This window comes from Chanos chanos, chromosome 8, assembly GCF_902362185.1.
Source record: "Chanos chanos chromosome 8, fChaCha1.1, whole genome shotgun sequence".
NCBI classification, from domain to species: domain Eukaryota; kingdom Metazoa; phylum Chordata; class Actinopteri; order Gonorynchiformes; family Chanidae; genus Chanos; species Chanos chanos.
In genome coordinates this window covers 11,343,139-11,366,697 of record NC_044502.1, presented here as the reverse complement: position 1 = coordinate 11,366,697, position 23,559 = coordinate 11,343,139, and the positions used below count along the sequence as shown (strand labels likewise).

General features: G+C 42.0%; 1 protein-coding gene across 1 annotated transcript; it reads right to left on the bottom strand.

The window, feature by feature from the left end:
* Positions 1 to 495: 495 nt before the first annotated feature.
* Positions 496 to 21,796, bottom strand: myh9a (myosin, heavy chain 9a, non-muscle). Its single transcript, XM_030783295.1, has 40 exons — positions 21,748 to 21,796; positions 17,463 to 17,794; positions 17,080 to 17,236; positions 16,679 to 16,706; positions 16,219 to 16,309; positions 15,668 to 15,688; positions 14,580 to 14,672; positions 14,408 to 14,471; positions 14,007 to 14,105; positions 13,381 to 13,524; positions 13,123 to 13,218; positions 12,363 to 12,634; positions 11,771 to 11,944; positions 11,317 to 11,490; positions 10,992 to 11,106; positions 10,690 to 10,880; positions 10,370 to 10,491; positions 10,213 to 10,282; positions 9,952 to 10,112; positions 9,546 to 9,786; positions 9,210 to 9,416; positions 8,967 to 9,104; positions 8,669 to 8,792; positions 8,406 to 8,577; positions 7,989 to 8,201; positions 7,679 to 7,823; positions 7,290 to 7,496; positions 7,075 to 7,179; positions 6,815 to 6,967; positions 6,474 to 6,722; positions 6,077 to 6,289; positions 5,613 to 5,825; positions 5,322 to 5,483; positions 5,034 to 5,162; positions 4,769 to 4,857; positions 4,558 to 4,681; positions 3,586 to 3,794; positions 1,585 to 1,693; positions 993 to 1,165; positions 496 to 604 (listed from the first exon to the last, which is right to left on the bottom strand). Exons 2-40 carry the CDS (start codon positions 17,787 to 17,789, stop codon positions 496 to 498), a joined length of 5,883 nt encoding a protein of 1,960 aa, XP_030639155.1. The 5' UTR covers positions 17,790 to 17,794; positions 21,748 to 21,796.
* Between the last annotated feature and the right edge of the window lie 1,763 nt (positions 21,797 to 23,559).

Below are 23,559 nucleotides of genomic sequence, written 5' to 3'. Positions count from 1 at the left end.
TTCTAAGTCATTTTACAAGTGAGAGTTAACAAAAAACATGTTCAATTTACTACTGATTCACTATATAAAACTGTTTATAGGGAAGTGGCTATTAAAGACACCGGGAAAAAAAAGACTATTGTCCTTCGTATGAAAACTGACATGAACTGTGACCAGTTGCTGTCATGTCTGTGCTTATGGAGTATCTAGATGTGGAAAGTCTTGAGTATGAATTATAACTACGAGTGTAGGGCACAAATAATCCATGGACATACATGGCCTGGCACAGTATTCAGAGTAAATCAAACCACAGCAACTGAGACAGTTTGTGTCTTTTGCTACAGTTGCACTCTGGGTAGAAAAAGAAGCTTGATTAAACATGGTAGCTCTTTAAGTGTTCTCACCCCCCTTTTTAAGAAATGAAGCAAACGACCTATAAAAAAAAAAAAAATAGAGTCAAGGTCAATTTGCAGGTCTTTACAAAAGAGAGGACTGATGGTGATTGGTGGAGTCGCTTCACTCGACAGCTGGCTCAGATGCTTCGCTCTTCAGATCCACCTCCTCATCGCTGTCGAGGCCGGAACGATTCATTGCTCGCCGTATGTTTGTGGTGTAGTCCCCGCGCCTTAAAAGGAGTCATATGGGAAACTGAGTTACAACTGAACGGTACAAAGAAGCTACTTTAAACATTTTGCATTTATTCAAGAATACAAACACACACAGTCCAGATGACTCTGGCAAAAGATTCACTTCATCTCTGGCATTTCTGATGCGAGTGATCTCTCAACACCATTATTTCTAAGTGATGAGTTTTTCTGTGGCAGTTCTAGGGTCCCCACAACATCTTTCAATCTCACATCTTGTCTTTCAACTGGAGCATGTTTCTTAATGAAAATATTCTGCCCATTCAGATGGCTCCTTTCTTAAGGTCAGTGCAAGTTCTTCATTCTTACACGAGACCGTGAAATTGAAAGGGCTTGCTGGGCATAGACCATTGAACAATGCAGACGTACCTGAGCTTGCTCTTCAAGGTGCTGACCTCTCGATTCATGGCGTCAGCTGACTCCGTTGCATCTTCCAGTTCCCTCTGCAGCTTCCTGCGTGAGGCGTTAGCACGGGTGGCTTCCTCCTCAGCCTCCTCCAGCTGCCTCTTCAGCTGTCGCACTCGGTTATTTAGTTTGTCAGCCTGAAAACCAAGGAGAGATCACGCGAAAGCTTCTGGTTATTTGGATAACTACAGGACACTAACCTGCTCCACGAAGTGTGATATTCCTCAGTTTATTCGGGATCTCGGACATGGAGAACAGGGAAAAAAAGAAAGAAAAGAAAAAAAAAAAAAACAGGGAAAAGTTCCTAAGAGAAGCAGCTGAAAAAGTCAGCTGCAATTTCTAAATGGACTTTGTGTTGAAAATGTGCCCAAGTTCTGCTGCAGATCTAGAGTCTGACATGCTGTATGTCAGCATATTAACATTGTACCAGATTAAGCCCAGACTGCTTGAGTACATGCTTGAGTACAGAGATTAGATCAATATCCAGACAAGAGGCCAGACAAAGCCTGCCATCTGATCTGGACTTGTTTTTATTTTTGAGCCTATGATGTCTGACCTGGTCTTTGTACTGGTCGGTGTTGCGTCTCTCGTCCTCGACCTGCAGGATGGCTTCTTTGAGACGTTTCTCTGTGCGACGCACCATCTTGGATGCCTGCTGCCTGTCCCTGAAAGGGTTTGAGAAACATTTTTAATAAAACAAGTTTCACACTCTCATAAAACGATATCCACTCAAAGACTGCAATATTCCAAATAATCATGCATGCAATAATTGATTCAGTAACAGGGCTGTGCTGAAACATTTGGAGCTTCGTTCATTGAATTGGCATTCGACTGTGAAATTAATCATGTGATTATTAGTATGGGTGCTAACTTGCAGTTTTAAGGTTATTGCTACTGTAATGCAAGAAATTTAGGTACTAAAGCAGCCTACTTTTTTATTAACAAACAATTTTGCCAATAAAGACATGCACTTTTTGAATTTCAGTAATAGAAGCCTTGTGTTGCTCTCCATTCACGTCATTAATTCGCGCATAAACTAGGAATAACGTTCTCAGTACTGGACCAAAAAAAAAAAAAAAGTACAAAAAAAAAAAATTGTGGTTCGGAGGCATTTGAAGCTTACTGATGATTAAAAACCAGAGTGCCAAATATGCAAGATAAAACTCGTGTACCATCACTCAACAACAAGTTTGGGAAACCATCTGAAAAGTATAAGTTTATTTCTGAATTCGTAGGGCTCCAGACTAACTTTTCAACTGGCAGCACTGGTGCCACCAACTTTTGTCAGTTGGTCACACCAGCACATGATTTGGTCGCACCCTTTTTTTTCCTGGTACAACGTGGCATTAACCAATGACCTTGCATGCTGATGAATAGTTGTCTTAATTTGCATACCCTAGTTTTGCATCGGCGTGAAGATTGACAGTGGCTCCAGAAAAATATTTTAATCTGAACATTAAGTTTCTCTGCCACAAGCCGTGGCTGACAAAATAGGTCATCTTCTATTATAGAACTTCAAGAGAAAACGTAACAAAAATGTTATCAAATAAAAAGCAAAGCATAACAGCATGTTTTTACATGTACCATGTTTAAATTTATTATATGTTGTATTTAATTGCCTTGGGTGTTGGCTCTCCCTCTCCTCCTCTCTCTCTCTCTCTCTCATTTTGTTTTTTTAAAACAATCAGCTATAGACCGCTTCATCTTTGGAACACCGTAACAGCGAAATGGATTGTTTCGTGCGTTTCATGACACGCGCAATGATGATGTAAGTGCAGGCAGGGAGAGAGCGACTGAGCCAGTGAAGAAGAAAAAGTCCTACTGTACTTTCAACCACAATGGCTAACGCAGTGCCTGTGCCTTCAGGGGCACCAAAACAGCCCAATGATCATCATGCGTTCGCACGAGTGCAACCACGTGACAGTTTAATTCATACACTCTCAAAAAATGGTCGCACATGTGACCTGCAGTTTCTCATATTCATCATGTCTTTATTCATATTACCGAGTAGAAAGTAGAGTATCCCGAAACAATAGGCCAAAACGTAACAGACATTTGAAGCTTCATTCGAAAAAGGTTGGCTAAAATTCGATTGGCTAAAAAAGGTATTCGATGCAGACCTACTAATTAAAACCAATAGACTGAGACGAGACACGGGCCCTGTTTACGCTTGGTTTTAAAATGCGTCTTGGGCGATCGGATCACAAGTGGACAGCCGAGACACATTGCCGTTTACACCTGTGTCTATCGTGCGTCTCCAAGGTATCCAGCTGACCATTTGTGTTTGGATTCCGTTACTACTACATTACTTTCGCTAGTTTATTTCGTTAGTCTCTGTCAGGGATACATCAGGACGCATTAGCATTTACATTACAAAAGATATTTGGTCAAATGCATCCCAGACCACTTGGGCAAGTGGTTTGAATGATTGGATCAGAATGCGTCTTGGTGGTCGTTTCCACTTGCATTTAGCGCTGTCCACTTATGATCCGATCACCCAAGGCGCATTTTAAAACCAAGTGTAAACGGGGCCACAGATCATGCAAAGCACGCTCACCTGGTCTCAATGTCTAGTTGTTCCTCCAGTTGGACAATCTTGGCCTCCAGGGTGGCAATGGAAGACTTGTACTTGCTCTTAATGGTGACCTCTAGCTCTTGCAGTTTTAGCTTCAGCTCCTTGTTCTGGCGCTCCAGCTGTGAGCGCGTTCCCTCCAGACGCTGGCTGTTGCTGCGTTCTGCAGTCAGCTCCACGTTAACCTGTTCTGTCTGATATAGATGAGAGATGATCTTAGTTCTCATTAGCTTACTTCTCAATGGAGAACTTACATGGTAGGTCTCGCTCCAATTATTCCATCAAGAGGCAAAAATGATGACGCAGTATTAGGGAAGGGGAAAAAAAATCTGAGATTTTGAGAATGAAGTCATAATATTACAGGAAGAAACTTGTAATTTAATGAGAATAAAGTCATAATATTTCAAGAAAAAAAGTCGTAATATTACAAGAATAAAGCAATTTTACGAGAAAAAGTCATAATATTAGGAGAATAAAGACGTAATTTTAGGCTGTGTGTTATTTTAGAGGGGAAATATCAGAAGAACATCCTGCCGCCTGCGTTAAAATAAGGAATGTGGAACATCTTGAAGTTATACTTCAGTATAGGTTTCACAAATAACGAAATACTTAATCTTCTGGCACATCAGCACCACATTGTGGCAGGCCGCTCTTCTGATATTTCCCCTCTAAAATAACATGTAGCCCAAAATTACGACTTTATTCTTGTAATATTGCGACCTTATTCTCGAAATCTCTCTTTTTTTTGCTCAATGTGGCTCTAATACTCCATTGTACTAAACATACCCTACCAGCAGTTCATCATTTAGGCCTACCAATTATCATACCCTCTAAGTTTGATTATGGACATTTGGTATTGTCTCTACAAAAGATCTGATCTATGGAACATATACAGCATCCATTATGAAGGTGTTCTTTCAAAAACATGCAAAACCGTTTTGAAAACAAAAAATGTACCTGCAGAGTAGCTTTTTTCAGGCGGTCATTCGCCAGTTCAGAGTTCAACTGCTCCTCCTCCAGTTCCTCCTCAAGCTGAGCAATACGTGACTCCAGCCTCCTTTTCTCATCATTAACAAGTGAACTGACAAAGAGAGAGATACAGTCAATTTAAAGTTTCTTTCATAGAAGATGTGAAAGTCAGGAAGGGCAGGAACTGTTTAAGACTTACTACTTGGTGTTTTGGCTGTTGATTTCATCCTGCAACTCATCTTTCTCATGCTCTATTTGTCTCTTAGACCGTTCAGCAGAGGCCAGATCCTGACGAGAGAGAGAGAGAGAGAGAGAGAGAGAGAGAGAGAGAGAGAGAGAAAAAAGGAGAACCGGACAGACAGAGAGAGAGAGAGAATCCTCATTAGTTATGTCCTTGCATCTTGTTCTTGTTCATTTTCCTAATCTGACTTTAAACTGAAGAGAGGGGGAAAATGAGGACTTACCTCTTGGAGCTGCATGATGTCAGCTTCCATGCTTTTGATCTTCTTCTCATTGGCCTTAGCCTCAGCGAGGGCCTCCTCCCTAGACAGACGCAGTTCTTCTGCCTCTCTCATCTGCTCTTTAGCCTGGCTCTGTGGAGACATTGGGCAAATTGTGATATTCAGTAATTATTTAGTGGAAAATAAAACCAGGGAGAATAAATAGATGAGTGATAGTAACAAAGGTGAGAGACAGAGAGGATCATACAATACATGGTTAGGGGTATAGTGGTTCTTTTTTCTCTTACATACCTGCAGTTTCTTTAGCTGTCGGAGGGCCTCGTCTCTGGCCTTGTTGGCCATGTCGATCTGGGCCTCCAGATCCGACAGGTCCAGCTCCAGTTTCTTGCGGGCTGCCATAGCCTGGGAACGCTGCTTCCGCTCATCCTCTAGTTCCATCTCCAGCTCCCGTACCTAAAAAACAGAAAGGGAATGACGGTTCGTAGGTTAGACTGTATCTCAGTCAGGAGACTCAAATCCCAGCTTCATCATGGCCCCCTGTTTTACTGCAGATCTAAAAAGCTGTTTCTGGTCGTCGAATACCTGTTTAGTCAAATGCCTTCTCTTTTCTTCACCCTGTTCCTCTCGGGCTTGAAGATCTCTGTCGAACTGGGCTTTCATGGCCTGCATGTTGACTTCCAGACGGAGTTTGGCGTCCTCGGTGAGTTGAAGTTCATCCTCCAGCTCCTCGAGCTGCGTTTTCATCTCCTCCAGCTGCTGCTCCATCCCCCTCTTTGCACGCTCCAACTCGTGGACCTGCCATTAGAGTGAAACATTAGAGGACAAAGCAACAAGAAACATAGCACTGGTGGAGCATAGCTTTGAACAAAACAGACAATATGGCTTATTGGTTGTAACTACGTTTTCAGAAACAGTTCCTATATTTTTTGGATAGACTTGATTGTATGTGTTTAGTTATACAAGATTAAAACACTGGTTCAAAAAATAAGCCAAGGATCTTAAGACTATACAATCAAGTCCTCAAAAGTACATGAACAATGCCTTACGCTCTTTCCAACGTCATCCTTTGATGACACCAAGTCTTCCATCTCAGTTTTAAGCAGCTTGTTTGCACGTTCCAGCTCATTCTTTAGATCAGTCATGGTCTCCAGTTCCCGGGCCAGTGTCAAAGCCTTAGTCTCCTTCTCACGGGACTCCGCCTCGGCACGGTCCCGCTCCTCTGCGTACTTAGTAGAGATGTTCTTCTCCTCTGCCAGCATCTAAATAAGAGAATAGCATGCTAAGTAAGATCAGAGATATCTAAAAGTTCAGCCTCATCTGCCCAGACTCCTTTATACAGATGTTAAATGATAACAAAATGATAATCACTGTGTTAAGTGTTGCTTAACAGAAAACACTGACAACAGTGTGCCATGAATACTGAGCAATAAGGGTGCTGTTCACCTGATCAAACTTCTTCTGTTTTCTTTCCAGCTCATGGACTATCTGTCTGAGGTGGTCCTGGTCGACCAACATATCATCCAATTCCTGCTGCAGTCTGGTTTTGGTCTTGTTCAGCTTGTCATAGGCGGATTCTTTCTCCTCCAGCTGCTGCATCAATCCTTCTGTCTCTCGTTGCATTTTCTTCTTCCCATCCTCCAAGCTTTCCAGAGACTGAGCTTCCTGTTCTAGCTTCTTCTTCATCTCTGCTAACTGAGGAGCAGCGGAGGAGCATGGTAAGTTACAAAAACTTGACTCAAAGCACCAATGGCACAGATGAGCTTAACACAAGGCAAGGTGTGTACCTGAGCCTGAGAGGACTGAAGGTGTTTCTCCAAATTCTTCTTGCTCTCCTCTTCCTCTTCCAGCATTTCCCGCAGGCTGTTCTGTTCATCCTCCATTTGTCGCAGACGAGTGGAGAGAGCAAGCTTCTGCCGGGTCTCCTCCTCAAGCAGGGACTATGAGGGGAAGGACAGTTAGAGTCAAATCAAAAAGTAAAATTTCAGTATTTCAGTATTTGCTTTCTTTGAATGTGTTAAAAGTGACAAACAGGTATAAGGCATACCTGTGTATCCTGAAGCTGGGTTTCCACAGCTGAGCAGTCTTTAGCTGCCTTGATGGATTTGCTCTCGACTGTGTTGAGAGCAGTACTAACATTTTCTAATTCAGACTGAGGAGGAGAACAAATGACACGGGCATGAAGTTTCATGAAAATGTCCACCTTTCATATTTGTAAAATAACGAGATCTGATGGCTTTGTCAGCATTTCGGCTATGTTACCTGGAGCTTGGCAACTTTTTCAGCCAATTCAGCTCTCTGCCTCTCGGTCTCGCTGTGTTTGAGCTGCAGCTCCTGAAGCTGGGACTCCGCTTTCTTCCTACGGTGTTCTGAATCATTCTTGCTCTGTGACAGAGACTGTAGCTCAATCTGCAACTCGTTTCTTTCGCTCTCCAAGGCTTGCTTTGCTTTCTCCACTGATGCTTTGTTCTGTGGACCACAAGAAGAAAAACTTAAGATATCAGCAAAGACTGAGGCAACAGCTACTTGAAGGGTATGTTGAGGCTAATGATTTGCATACTTTGTGTAATTTGTAGATGGTGGTAGGTGGTAACAGTCTTTTGAAAACAGGAGTGCAATTGCTAATTCATGTAAAGCAGGTGCATTCTTACTCTCTTGGCCTGCTCCAGTTGCTCATTGAGCTCATCAAAGGTCTGGTTGTGTTTCTGTCTCATATCAGACAGCTGCTGCTCATGTAATTTTGCTTCATCCTCCAATGACTTCTTCAACTGGGTCACCTCAGATTCTCGTTTAGCCCTGTGGATGTTAGCCCCAAACAGATTCAGTTTTGCTCAGACAAGACCTCCTCCAGTTTGTTTAATCACAACCATTAAATTCATATTGGCTTGTGTATGGAGGCTGAGGTGCCCTTAACGACAAAAGGCATACACAGACTACAGCTAAAGGTGTACAGTCAGGTACCTGAGCTCCTGCTGGGCTGCAGTAGAGTCCAGTGTGTCCTCCAACTCAGTTTTAAGGGCCTCCAGCTCCTCCCCCAGATCTCTCTTTTGTTTCTCAGCTTTAGTGCGAGCAGCCCGCTCCAGGTCCAGGTCTTCCTGAAGTTCAGAGATTTGAGCTTCCAGCTCTCTGATTTTCTTCTGAGCAGTGTTCTTCAGGGCTGCCTCCTCCTCAATTCTGTATGGAGAGATACATGTGCATAGCTTTAGCGAAACCATGGGATAAGACAAAGAAACCATAAGACATTAAGCTGAAATGCAGTGACCGTTTTAAGAATATTCTGAAGTGTGTATTCAAGTGTGATAGATCCTCTGAGATCTTGGTGCGACAAAATTTAATACAGTGACACGAGAAAACATGTAAATTTTGTTGTGTTCGTACTTGGCGAGAGCAGCCAATAGTTCCTCTTCTTTCTTGGCTAGCTGAGCACGGAGCTCAGCAATCTGAGCCTGAAGTTCAGCAATCTGGTCTTGGAGCTCAGTGGAGTCACCCTCAAGCTTACGTCTGTTCTTCTCTAGCTCCTGTCTCTGCTTTTCCTCTTTTCTGAGACGGTCTGGATGGGTTGTATGGAAAGGAGGAAGGATGAGATGACATTACGAGGTTGGAGGGATAATTTGTGCATAATTAATGGTCCATCCACATACCTTCGAGTTCAGTTATCATGGCCTCGTGTTTGTTCTTGAGTTTCTGTAAGCTTTTAGACTTCTCTTCCTCCTCTGCAAGGTTGGTGGTAAATTCAGAGATCCTCTCTTCCAGCTGTTTCTTTTCCTACACACACAGGCACACACACACACTCATTACCTTGACAAACACCTAAACAAAAACCACTGACCACTGGGATTATGATGATTAATGAGGGATGTTCTTTTAAACAATCTTCTGGCACCACAGATTTTAAATAACTGATCGTACAGCTCACACTTTTCATTAAGAATCACATACCTTCATGAGTTTGTTATTCTGGTCATCCAGCAGCATGATGTCCTCTTCAATCTTCTTCAATTTAGCATCTGTAGCCACCTTCTCCAGCTGCAGCTTCTGTCTGGCTCCTTCCTCCTCATCTAGTTGCTGTTCAAGTTCCTATGTGGAGAGACAATGTGGAAACGTATACTTCATTAGTATGCTGTTCCTTTCAGGAACTTTCTCCTCACAATTTTTTATTCCATTCATGTTTAGTGCCCTCACTGTAATGTTCTGTTGCATCTTCTTCCTCTCATTATGGAGCTGTGTTACACGCTCCTCCTCCTCTTCTACACGAGCCTCCAGGTCATGAAGGATCTCCTCCAACTCCTGCTGTCGGGCAGCAAGACGAGCACGCATCTCCTCGGCTTCGGCACAAAGCTCTGTCTCAGCCTGCAGCTGCTCCTGAAGGGCCGCTTTTTCTGACATCAGCTACAGCAGAAGAGAAGGTTGAATGAGGAGACAGCAAGGGAGAGAGGGAGGGTCCGATATTATGGAGAGGTCTACAAAGAGTATCCTTTGTTGACAGATTGCACGAGTGGATATCCCAACATTAAGTACCTGTTGCTGCTTGGTTTCAAACTCCTTCAGCTGTGCTTCAGCCTGCTCTTGCCTCTCTTTCACCTTGACAAGTTCCTCCTCTTTGGCCAGCATCTCCTCTTCCTGCCTGGTGACCTGAAGCAGGGGCTTCACCTTGGTGAAAAGTCTCCACCACTGCCAGTTCCTGAGTTTCAGATAGGCAGCACAGTTCCTCTGGATCACTCTCATGGCTGTCAACTGCTGCTGTCTCTTGGCAAAGGCTCTGTGGAGTGGAACACATTGGATGAGTGCTGTGATGCTATGAAAATGGCTAATGAAGTATTATGTAGATAAAATGGGGGGGTTCAATGAACTTTGCATCATTTTAAGCTGCTGATTGGTAGCTTATTAAAAACAAAATTGTTACAAATCGATACAATGAACTTACTTTCTGGCCACATAGCCTCTACACCAGGCTTGGAAGCCAATGATGACATCTGTAATCTTCATGTCTCGCTCTTCCTCCAAATGGGCTAGGACTCCAGCCCGGAAGAATACTTTACTCTGGCCAATCCGGAAAAGGTTTGCATCTAACTCCAAGGCTTTGATCTGACAGCGAGAGGGGGGAAAAAAAAGAAACATAACACACTGTTTTCATTTTTCTTCAAACTGAGATGGCATTTAGTTTGACATTTCATGAGAGTCTTACCATAAGGACACATGCTTGCTTTCCATCCATGAAGCCCTTTGGAATTGCATTAGGAGTCAAGATCTCATACCTAAAAAAGAGAGCAGTGGCCTAGTTGTTATTATTTTTTGAAATGGGACTCCACGACCATGGGGATCTATAGTAACTTTTTTGATACCTCTGTCTGAACTCCTGGAAGAGGATGCGATTGGGGAAACCCTGTCTGCAGATACGGATTCCTTCCAGAACTCCGTTACATCTCAGCTGATCCAGCACCAGATGAGGTTCCAGTTTACCTGCCTAATGGACATAAACACAACCTTCACATGAATGTCTTCATCTACTTTCTAAACTAAACTGTTTGTGGTTTTTCAACAAATTAATATGAAATGACCAGACGGAACCTCCCATCTGCCCCTTAATATTAGCAATTTTAAATGCAACATCAAATCAAGCAGAGTGTGTGTACTGTCATGGCAGTGGCTGCATCTCTCATACCTTCTTCTCATGATTAGGGATGATACAACGGACAAAGTTAGGGTTGGTGTTCCTCAGAGTGGTCATCAGGTTGGCCAGTTGCTCTTTGTATAGCTGCCCTACCGTCCGGAACATTCCTTTGCGGGTCTTGAATGCTCCGTGCATGGAATCTGACATGCCTGCCACCTTGTCCAAGCCCACAATTCTGTCCACTGGAATGGAACAAACAACGAGAAAGGTTAAATAAACATTACAATACATTTAAATGTTGAAATAGTGAATGGCATCATTATCTATAGTTTCATTTTCCTCTTCTCTCTTACCATCTTTCCAGAGGTCAGACACAAATTTGTCTGATGCCTGGTTGAGCAGTGTGGCCACATTGTCATTCAGGGGGTCCATGTTCTTTGTTAGCCACTCCTTTGCTTTGTAGTCCACCTGGAAATGGGAGAAGGATGACAGAGAAAACATGAACCAATGCTGGATCCTCATCAGAGGTCGCTTAATAGATTGATTTAAACTTGATGACCAAGTCTTAAATCAGTCACTTTTAGACCACACTTTTTGGACAACCACCCCCAAATTCAGTAAAGATCTGATTCAATTTAGTAGTACACTGAGACACAGAATGACTTATTGAGTACTGACCTTTCCAGCATAGTGAATGATGCAGAAATCAGCATCATCTTTGAGCATCTTGGGCTTGACAAATTTGGGGTTGCTACCCTGTTCCTGCACTACCTTCTCCACAAAAGACTTGTCTGTGGCTTTTGGGAACCAACACTCCTCATCCAACAGTGCCAGGATACCTGGGGGTCCATTCTGGAAATGGTGAGAGAAGACAGAGCAAAGGTTGGTGTTGAGAGAAAGAAATTCAGTAAAAGTAGCTTTCTCCCTTACAAACTGGGATTGACTTGTTTGCAAATTTGATTTTCTTTCATTTGATTTGACTTTAGTTCCTGTTGACATCTTTCTTTGTATTCTAAGATGTGAATGTCAGAGGGCCAAGAGAGAGATCCATCTTGGTGCCAATAGTTTCTGTTTTAGTGTTTACACCTAATAAAAAACAGAATCAATGAGACAAACCAGACAGTAAACTTACAGGCTTCTCAATCAGATCTATACAGGGCTGCAAGTCCAGGCCAAAATCAATGAAGCTCCACTCGATGCCTTCTCTCTGGTATTCCTCCTGCTCCAGGATGAACATGGTGTGGTTGAAGAGCTGCTGTAGCTTCTCATTGGTGTAGTTGATGCAGAGTTGTTCAAATGAGTTCAGCTGCAGGGGATGAGAAGAAAGGAAGGACTTCATCAGTTCAATTCAATTTTGTTTTTTAGTGCTTTTTACAATGAAAATTGTCACAGCAGCTTTACAGGATGCCTGACCCGATACATCCATTGAATAAACCTAAGTTGACAGTCGCAAGAAAAAACTCCTTTAGACTAAGACAGGATGAAACCTTGGAAGGAACCAAGATTCATCAGGGGGAAGCCATCCTCCTCTGGCTGACCCAGGATAGTTATGTTTTATCCCCAGCATTTGTTGAAAACTCTTTGAATTTGACCATCACCAATCGTCATCTAAACGTAACACTAAAGTGACTCAGTCTCACAGATCTAGTCTGGAACAAAATTAATGCAAATCTCTGTGGCCTCTGATGGCTAACCCAGTACTAGAGAATTTCAATATTCCATACCTCAAAGATCTCAAATCCTGCAATGTCAAGGATGCCAATGAAGGAAGCTCCCTGTCGCTTGGTTTTGTCCAGAGCTTTGTTGATGCGCATGACCAGCCAGCGGAACAGTCTTTCATAGGAGGCTTTGGCCAGGGCCTCCACAGCAAATTCAGCCTGCTCCTGCGTCTGGGCTTTCTGCACGTAATCCCGGCCCACCTTGATCCGTGGGGTCAGAATGGCTTTGGTGAAGTCGGTCACGTTCATGCCCATCAAGTGACATACTTTCTGGGCAGCTGAAAACCAGAGATGCGTCTCTCAGTCACAGCAAAACTGACTCACTGCTTTCGTAACTACAGATCAAGCAAATGATTTTTATAGACAAGTTACACTGTAAAGCTTCAAATAAGTTTGTGACTCTATGTATATTTCAGTGCCTTGATTTTCTTTTGAATGCTCTCCTGAATTTTTGGAAAAAAAAAAAAAAAAAAGTGAAAATTGTCTTCAGTGCTACAGGCATAGAACATAGCTGAATTAAAACATGCATACAGAGAATAAGTTTACTTTGTAGTAGATGCTTTTAGCATGTTTTTTCCTGCTCTGCGAGAATATTCATGTTCAATAAATCATATCTGAATATGCCCTGTGAGCACAGACTAAATTTAGCGACAGCTGCGAGGGTGCCACGTTTTGTCCAGACACCCTTCATGCTTAAGGGTATCCTGTGTCTCGTCTCTCCTTGGTTAAAGGTTTAGCAAAATGAGATGGAGAAAAAATGAAATACCGGTGTCATCATTCAAGGCAGCTTGGTCAGAATGGCGCTCTTTCTTAAAACTCATGTTTCCCAGTTGCAGCACTCCTGACACTACCTTCAGCAGGCCTGTAAGGAGGGGGGAAAAAATGAGAGCACCTCACACACCTAGATAAACATGAACTGGTAAAACGACAGTGTTCAATGCAAACAATAACTAGGTTATCTACACAATCATAATTAAACAAACCAACTAAGAGTTAAATGAAAAGTCTCTGTGTGTTTATTTACCTGTCTGTTCCTCCTCAGGGATGCTCATGATCTTGAATGCCTCCATGGTTTCCACATACATGTCACGGTCTTGCTGACCAGGAATGGTCATGTTTCCATTGGACAGGAAACGGTATTTACTATAATCCTCCAGGCACAGCTCCGCTGGGGAAAGACACGGTCCATCATTTCACAACGTATGTCTTTCAGAGTAGTGAAAAACTCTGAATTGAAAACACTAGATTTTGTATAATGTTTGAGAGCATGGGATTTTTCAATCACTATTTGCCAATTTTATCTTCTCCTCGATGAATGTCCCATTCCTTAAACAAAAAGGCTACAAAAACACCAAGCAAATCCAAATCTCTCTGTTCTATTATAATCAAGTGAAACAAAGGGTCAATGTAGACAGACATACACAGACTGTTAGCCCTTATACCCAAAGGCAGCCATACAAAGCACAACTGAATATTTGAAATATATTCAAGGGACCTTCTAAAAACAGTGACCTGATTAAATGTATTTTCAATCAATACATATTCGTCTGCAATATACATGAACCATAGCTATTAAGGGGATTTGTAAATATTCTCTCTTTTAAATACATTTGAAATATTTTTAAATATTCTAATATGAGCAATTCTCACAGCGCATCTTGTCCCCGGCCCCTGACAGCAGGTAGTAGAAGATGTGAAAAGTCCTCTCCTCTTTGGCCTGTCTGATTGCACGAGATTTCTCCAGGAGATCTGACGACAAGTGTGTCAAGTGCAATAAACAGCCACAAGCAAAACCAGAATCCACTGTACTGTTCATCTTTAGCCATTACTGCAGTGAACAGCTCATAACATTAGTGGACTGTAATGACGGCCAATTCTTTTTTAATTCAAAGGGGGGAAAAAAAAAGATCCCAGTATGTTTGAGGTCACAGTATGTAATTCCATGTTGTGTAAGATAACAGGAGAATACAATAGCAATTAAATCTCTTTACATTTCTCTCAGAGTAGGTTGCTTAAAACGTTTCTGTTCTTTGTGGTATATTGAAGGATACAGGTCTCGATGTTGGCCCCAACAATATATCCATTGACATCAAAATTAATCCTAATGAACTTTCCCTGTGGAGGAGATAAAGGAAAAACCATGAACCACAGAACAGTCCAAAAATAAATTCAAGTAAATAAAATCAGTATATTGAGGTAAGTAAGTAATACACCAATCCTTACAAATCGGGAGGAATTGTCATTCTTGACTGTCTTGGCATTGCCGAAGGCCTCAAGGATAGGGTTTGCCTGCAACAGCTGTTTCTCCAGCTCACCCTAAACAGACCAAAAACATTCCACCTGAAACATACTCTCATAAAAGCCCTTCTGTGGAAGTGATTTCGCCCTTCGCCAACATATAATTCATGCTCTGTAATTCAACAATGGCACACAGTGTTACCAACACAAACACGTAGGACATGCCTCATTACGTTAAGCCTGTGTTAGTAGCAACAGAGACTGAAAGGGTTAGTGAATACAGTGACACTGCTATTGACTTTTGAAGCAATACTGTAGACAACAGATTTGAGATTTGTGATGTTGCCCCAAGAAACTGATGTTTCTTAATCCACATTGCACCTTTAACATTCACCAAATATAACACTGTTCCTGGATCAGCTTTCGGGGGCAACGGTAGGCCTAACCCATACACTGCGATTTAGGCATGCATAAAGCAGTTAGATATCCCACTAAACAGTGCTCCAACTGAGTACATGCAAAAAAACAAAAGAAACAAACAAACAAAAAAAAAGTACAGTGCACACAAACCAGACTGATAACAATGCCCCAATTCAGAAAGACAACAGCACGAAAACAAAGGAGAAGGAAGCAGAGATTTACTACATAAGGCCTGAAGACTCAAGATAGAAAAATGTCAAATAAATGACAAATGTAATGTTTAAGCTCATTGCTGTCTCTCTAGCCACGCAATTTGTGCTGTATATACTTAAACACTTAAATTAGCAGGCAAACTGCTCCCCTAAGTCAACCTTTTAAAATTCAGGGAACTCAATTTGGGTCGGTTTCAGGTAGGCTAGTTCTGATCAGTCACTGATAGGCTCATAATTCTGTTGATTACAATGACGTCGGCAGCCAGACACATCCTTGACTTCCTGACTTAGAGATTATTTTAAAGACCTGTGACCCTATTTGGAATTATTTTAATCTCATGCAGCTTGTATTAAGCAAAGAATTGTAAAACGATGGTAAGAGAAGGATGTCGAGAGGGAATTCAAAGTCATGCTGGAGAGATGGAGGGAATAATAACTCACATGAGACAAGGAGGAGCTGCTCTGGAGACAAAGAAAGACAAGAATAATCTTAACAATTGTAAGAAATTACAGAATTACACAATTAAACACAAGCATTTTTACATGGTCAACACTCTCCAGTCAACTTCATACCATTCATTCTGATGAATGAATGATGGAAAAATTCAAGTAGTAAGAGGCTGTAATCTGTTGGAAACATAGTTAGTGATTCATCGTGTGGTTTACACTGAATAGAACGGCAGATATTTAAGAGACAGCAACGCAATCGTGGTCAAAAGAAAGAACAGGTCTGGACAAGAGAAAGGAATGTGAGCCCTAAATAAGGAAAATAACTGACATAAGGAGAGGGAGAGGAAGAGAGAGAGAGAGTGTGATGAGTATGTGGAGAACAGGTAGAAGAGCAATTATATGAAAATTACAGAGAATGGAGAAGTGGTGTAGGGAAGTAGAGGTTGGAGGGAAGTTGCGTGATGTGTTGCTGGGTTGACGAAGTAGAAAAACTGGCAGAGAAAAGGGAAGGGTGCAAGAGAATTCAATTAAATGAGACTTACCGGCTCTTTCTTGGTCTTAGATGACGCGACGCACGCCAAATACTGGATAACCTTCTTGGTGTTTTCAGTCTTTCCAGCCCCTGATTCACCTCTGTGGTGGAAAAGACAGATACAGCAAGAGAAGGCGGAAGGAAAAGTAAGCAACAAAGTTATGAAATAAGAGGTAATCCAAATTGGAGATAAGCAAAAATGAAAAGTAAAAAAAGGGTGAGAAAAGGGAACAACTACATTTACATCAGATGAGAGAGATTAGTTAGGAAGAGATAGGTCTCAAATGACCACAATGTTTTCTGTCCACGTAGATATTCAACACATGTTTTCAACCTTTTGGAATCTTCAGAAGATTCATGTATGACACATGAATATTTGAAGAGCATCATACATGCACACAACCCATAAACTATGCACTGTAGTTTGGTGAAATGCATGTTTAGCCATGGCTGGGGGGATTTGAGCTTACGTGCAAAGAATCGACTGATCCTCGCGATCTAAGAGAGACAGAAAAGAAGTGTCGAGGTTAACTGACTAAATATTACCACTTTTACCAAATTAAACATAACGAATTACATTTTACTGCCCTCGGTGTGCAATATGCAATATCACTTCATAACCATAACTGACAAGTCTATAGAGGACGAAATCTCTTATAAAGTGAATTATTTATCTTTGTTCATTGTCTCATGGTTATTGATGCCTAGACGAATACCCTTTTATGAATCAACTCGATTGTCAGAATGGGTACAAGTGTTCAGTAGAGTGTGTAAAACTTCACTGCAGTATGAGGAAGTGAGTGAGTGAGTGTGTGTGAAATCATATTTAGACTGAGGGTGTGAAGAGAAGTGTCAGTGGTCATTTTCTCACCCTGCATCATGCTCCTGTAGGCTGTATCAGTGATGGCGTAAATATGAGGGGGCATCTCGTGCCTCTTCTTGCCCTTGTACATATCCACAATCTCCTCCGAATAGATGGGAAGGTTCTTGTAGGGGTTGATGACCACGCAAAACAGACCCGAGTACGTCTGACACAACAAACAGAGGAGGTCGAAAATTTACTAAACTCGCCCCCCCCCCCCCCCCCACCAAAAAACCTTTCTGCTTAAAGACATTAAAAAAGCAAAGCGCTGCACTACAGTTCTTAAGAACTGTTCCATGACACACCATATTCATTTGAATCATCAATATGAATTAATCACATACATAACCCACAAGGCATCCACATGTTGATAATGAACAAAGCAAACTCACATAGATAAGTCCTGAGTAGTATCTCTCTTTCAGGTTGTGCAGCACGGAGGCTTCGTTCAGACAGGTGAGTTCAGCCATGTCCTCCACCTTGTTGAATTTGGGTGGATTCATCTTCTGGATGTCATCCTTGTGGACCTTGACCTTCTTACCCGAGTCGGTGAGCTCCACCAGGCATTCATCTCCACTCTCCTCTTTGATGGAGCCCGACTCGAAGCCGAGCTTTTCGGAAGGAACCCACACCAGCTTCTTCGTGGCCCAGTCGGCCTGGGCCAGCGGGTTGCTTACCGTGTTGCGGTCGCCGTAGAGGTACTTCTCCGCATCTGACATGGTGGCTGAAAAGAACAGGGAGTAATTAAAACTTCTGGACCATATTAATAGGAAGAATTTGCATTGCAAATGTGGCAAGGATTGCATAACCACTCCCTCTCTTGTGTAACTCAATGACTTATGACGAAAAAATTGCTAAAATGAGGAGAGTTACATAAATCATCTTTTGTCAAAATAATGTTTTACACCAAAAGTGAGGAGATCAGTAATACAAGTAATTCTTGGATATATCCACAGAACACAATAGCAGAAACAAAATGTTGTGTAGACAGCAACTAGTGTTGTATACAGATCTGATAGAGCACTGCATTACCTTTTGTTCTATTTATTTACTACTGCCTTGATGGGCAGGTTTTGATCAACAAAAAAGATTTTAACATAACTGAAAACTACCAAGCCAGAGTAAATTACCATACAAGGCAAGCCAAGTCATTGTTATTTGTGTCAGCACTGAGTAGCATGTAGCTGATTTTTGGGAGACACAGTCCAGTTTTACATATTCAACCCTGGAGCATTTTCACAGGTATGACGACGCCCACCCCCTGTGACAAAGGTCACATTCTTTCACTGCCCACTCGGTTATCTGAATTCCACAAATTCCCCATCTTCATTCCTGATCGCAATTCCTCAGTTTGTGCCGATCTCATTCAATTCCATGATTTGACAGTTTCAACCTTAAACTCAGCTTAATAGTATTAAGTCAATTTTTTAATCATTTCAGGGTTCTCCACTGAGCTGGGAGGGATTTTTTCTGCAACTAAGTATTCTGGAGGCTGACAGGCACACCCATATACCTGTATTTTTTTAGCATGCAAATTTGATTAAATCTAGAATATCCATGTGTGTTCATTGTCATCTCGGTTAGCTGCGTTGCACTAACAGCCTTTTACGTAAGAAAAAAAAAATGAAAAAGGTTAACAAAGCGGACAATGAAGCCTCTGCCTACAACTATGGAGTGGAGCAGAATATGCAACTTGAGGGGGAAATTCCAGAGCAAGTTTGGGCAAGGAGGAAAATTTCATTACGGCCACACCCGGAGCAGTGGACGCCAAGCTGCTTTAAATACCCGCATCATCCCGTTAAACCCAAATAGTGCTTAATCTAATTCTTTACAAAAGCTTGGTGCTACCCGACTCTTAAAACCGATAGTGTTCAGGGATTACAGACATCCTTAGTAGTGTAATGAAAGAGTGTGAGGAAAGAGAAAGTATGCGCGCAGACAATGCAACATAGTTTCCTTTGAATCATTTCACTCTTTCATTCAGTTGGTTTTGGGCCCTCTATGTCAAAACAAGAAACCGGGGACAAAGACTGCTAAATATTACATTTCGGATAACATTACAAGACCTAGAGCTATTATTCCAGTTCACTCCGCCAGTCTTGCAGGATGTGTAACTCTACCGAAACATGTTATCATAAGAAGGCTCAAGACGGAAACAGAGAGACCCTGCTCTACAAAGTCTCCCGACCCCTGTTCTGACCTAAACTGTTCTAAATCAAAACTCGATTGGCAGAGGTAGGCTCTTACACAGCAGTTTGTAGGTCTTGCCCTTGGGCAAAATATGGCTGAACACAGGCAACTCCCCCCTCTCCTTATTTGGCCCTCTAATGTGTAAACACAACGTGGCACCCGCTCCGTTTCACTCTCATCCCGAGTGCGTCCCCTCTTACCACATCAGAGCACTTCCCTGGGACATCGCAGCCCCTGGTCCTTATACCTAAGCCCAAAAGCCTTCTCCTGTTATCTGAAAAGAACTGGATGGTTGACAGAGATAACTTGGAGAGCTTACGAGAGACAGACAAGCAAAAGAAACGTCAATAGGGCAAAAAGATATAATAAGATAAAGGCAGAATCAGAGAATGAATGCGAGCATAGGGCAATCTGGCCTGAGAAAGATCGAGAGAGAGAGAGAGAGAGAGAGAGAGAGAGAGAAAAAGTTGTGGAAACAGCGATGATGTCAGTGGGAGAGCATGAGAAATGGAGTAAGTGTGAGGAGAGGGATAAAGAGATTAAGTGTTGGAGCTGTCATCTGTGTCCCTCTCTAAGTACATTAGGAGCTCAGACACAGATGCTGTGATTAATGAGAACCGGTGGTGGGACGAACTACATTCAAACAGGTTGTTAGGCTGCACTGTCAAGGTGTTGGCAGATATGTGACAAAACTAATGTACAGTCATATAGTTGCAAGAAAGTTTATACCCAGTCCATGGAAAATGGACTATGGCACATACATGAAACAAACACAGCAAACATTCTACACCTTTGCATTTTCCTGATTTAACTGGGTCAGCAGTGGAAAACGATACGAGTCATTTGCCCAATGAAAATCTCCATTGTCAGCATGTGCGACCCAAGGATAGAAAAGAAAATAGAAATGCCATAAGACATCTAGCGCACCCATGTTTGACTAAGACAGCACTGGTCTTACTTCACACTATGAAAATGGTGAAACTTCCCATGACATGTACTTTCATCACTTGTGGTGTGAGAGTTTCTGTATTTTGTTCTGATATCAGTTCAAAGAGCTTTTTCCGACTGATTTAGCAATATGAAGACTTTAATCCTACATAATGCCATGTGCTAAGTGAAGAAGTCCAAAAGATAACTGAATTTGTGCTGAATTCCCAAAGCATCTAACTTTTGCCAATGGGCCTTGATCAGACACTGGTTAATTGTCTTGTCCTTCCCTTGCCACTTAAGATCCTTGGTCCCCAAGAGGCAACTCCAATCAGGCCAAAATAGACTAATAAAAAAAATAAAAACATGATGAAAGGATAAGAAAGGCAGCCATGTGAAGAAGAATTAGTCATCTACAATCCACTGTGCACTAGTCACCTGCAGTCACACTCTGCTGCTTCTCAGTCCCTCACCTTGGCTAAAACTCAATCCACTCTCAACCAGCTGCCATCAGAATTAAGACCAAGCTAAACACTCAAACTTAAAAGCTCTTTGCTGTAGAATCACACAACCATGGAGAACACAACCATGCTGTAAGCTTTCCAGCTGAAAGCTGAAACTGGGGAAATATAGACAAGCTGTAAAAAGGGGACAAATAGGGTTTTATCAGGTACTGAAAATTACTATTGGTTTGCACTGTGAATGAGGATATTTGGCCGCAACTGTCACTAACAGGAGAGACACATGACTTCCAAGGAAGTAAGCGACGCATGTCTGTTCTGAATGAGTACCCCCAGGGCTTATCTGGGTGTGTGTGTGTGTGTATTTTACATGCAATGTCCTTAGGTAGCACACACGTTGCATAATTCTTGCAAGAATCAATAGGCCACGAGAATCTCAAGTGAGCAAGTCCCATCTTGAAACAAGCAAGCAGAAAAATAATTTTTACATACTGAAAAAAAAACAAAAAAACAAAACAAAACAAAAAACCAACAACAAAAAAAATCCCTCATCCCCAAAAGACAAAAAGAAAAGGTTAATGGGGGTGTATATGCCTATCGTTATGTTAATGAATTGATAAAGCAGAAGTCAGGAGGTATCAAAAACCTTCAAGTCTCCAAAACAGGAACCATTTGACAGTGTAAAACTGACCAGTTTCCATAAGACGAATAAGCAAGTAAATCAAGACACATTTGTTTAAATATGTTGATGGAAATCGTCTTAAGAACTACTGGAAAAAGAGTTTTGAATGAAAAGTTGGCGGGGAATGAGGGTTAATGACTAGCGTCCTCCTAATTAATCTGAAACACGATTCAGGTGTGCACACCTACACTTTCAGTGATTACGGTACTACAATAACATGAAAGTATGAACTTTATCACGTTGAGTGTTTCCTAAACTCTCACCACACGAAAGTTTGTTTGCTCTGGTGTTGCCTGTTTCACAACCTAACCACATAAATTCGCGAAATTGCATTTCAACAGACTGTCGGATGCGCGCATGTTGTCTCAGGAAGACTGAGATGAACAGAGGAATCTTCCTAGGCACTTTCGGGCTTACCTGCTGCGTACTTGCAGAAGCTATCTTGAGAAAGTGATTGCTCTGTCGATGCTGTCCGTGTTGTAAGGGCAGTTTTTTTTAGGGAAGAAACTTTAGAGATTCCTTGGCATGTATATGTATCTTGTCCTTAAAATATCGAATCTCCTCTTGCCTTGTCTCTCTTCACCCCTCTGCGGTGAACACCTCTGTGTTCTCTGTATATCGTACGGTCAGCTGTCCGGGCGTGGTTATAGAAGAGTATACGCTACTGTTTGCTTTGATCCGCCCACTTTTATCGGACATGACAGCCTTCTGAGCGTCTGTACAGGTGTGAGTCTAACAACATGGGCAATGTCTGGCTCTGGCTTTATAGGTGTGCAGTATTTTTTAGCAATAGATACAATTTTCTGACGAAGTATAGAAGTTACTAAACTTACACAGCAGTTAGTTTAATTAAATATTGCGCACAATTGCTCATTAACCTTATTTTCGGCGAAATAACGTGATTGGTCTGTAATTTTACCCACTGGTGATAAGAATACTTGAGACATGCGGCTCTAACATTCGTAGTCACTTAAATTAGTATGCTTTTATAAAAGTATTTTTTATGATGCATAAGAATGCCATACATATTTCACATTTAAATAATGGTGAACCTTGATATTGACGCGCTTTGATAAAAAACAGTAGATTGGTTGGTTTTTAAAGAATTAGGGAGAAAAACTAAAAGACAAGAGAGAGTGAACACATGAGAAGGGTATCACTGAGTGTCGGAATGCAGAACTTTGCCTGTACCTGCAACCCTGTGGTGTTTTTCCATCATAAGGCTGGATGTGGAGGGGGTGGAGAGTTGGTGGATAAGGTGAAATAAACAGGCACGCTTTGCTTAAACATTCATTATTTCAGGAAAAGCTCCTCAGAATTCAAACTCTGCCTGTGCATGCTTTTGCTGCAAATGTAAAGTTGATTGTACAGCCTTCTGCCTCGCTGGAGATGAAGACGATTAAGTAAAGAGGTGTGTGTGGGGGGAGGGGTGTGAATAAATAAATAAACAACTACAGGTGAGCACAACCACAGGTAAGCAGTTGAAGACTACAAACCATTTAACAAAGACAAATTATGAGCAGCAATATTTGGCTTGCGGTCATCAGACTCAGTGAAACAAAGACAACTTTCCACAACATATTGTTGGGCTTTGAATGAATGTGGAATATGTAAGGGGTCCTGGGGTAACTGTAAAGTCAGAAAGTCATAAATGCCTTCTGTCTAGACACATCTAGGGGTTAAAGATTGAAAAAAAAGTATTTCAGCTATTGACAGATAACCATTGACAGTTGACATATGATCTGTCTGGATTCAAGTCGGGGCACTTTCTGCCCAGAACATTTTCAGTTTTGCAGGTGATAAGAGTCAGACTAATTGCAAGACCAGGGCAAATGATGACCGATCATTCAAACACTTCCAGATTAGGAAGAACCATGCGAACCGCATGACAAATACAGACCCACAGAGGAAATCTTCCACATTCATTCAGGTGGGTCTTTCATGCCTTATACGGTAAAAGGTTGCAAACAAGGAAGAGGAAAAGTTGGCTGAGAAGGGGGTGTGGTCCATTGTTTAGTTTTTGCCGGTGTTGAGTTACTCTGCTGTAGCCCTGCTACAGATGCCCCCCCCCCCCCCCCCCCCCCCCCATCTCTCTCTCATCCCTCATTGCCCCCGTCTTTTTTTCTCTGATTCAGACCTGCATCAAAGATGAGAAGATAAAGTGTCAGCAGCAGGCTTGTCACTGCACGTCTAAACAGCTGGATTACAAGCAAGAACAAGACAAAAAGG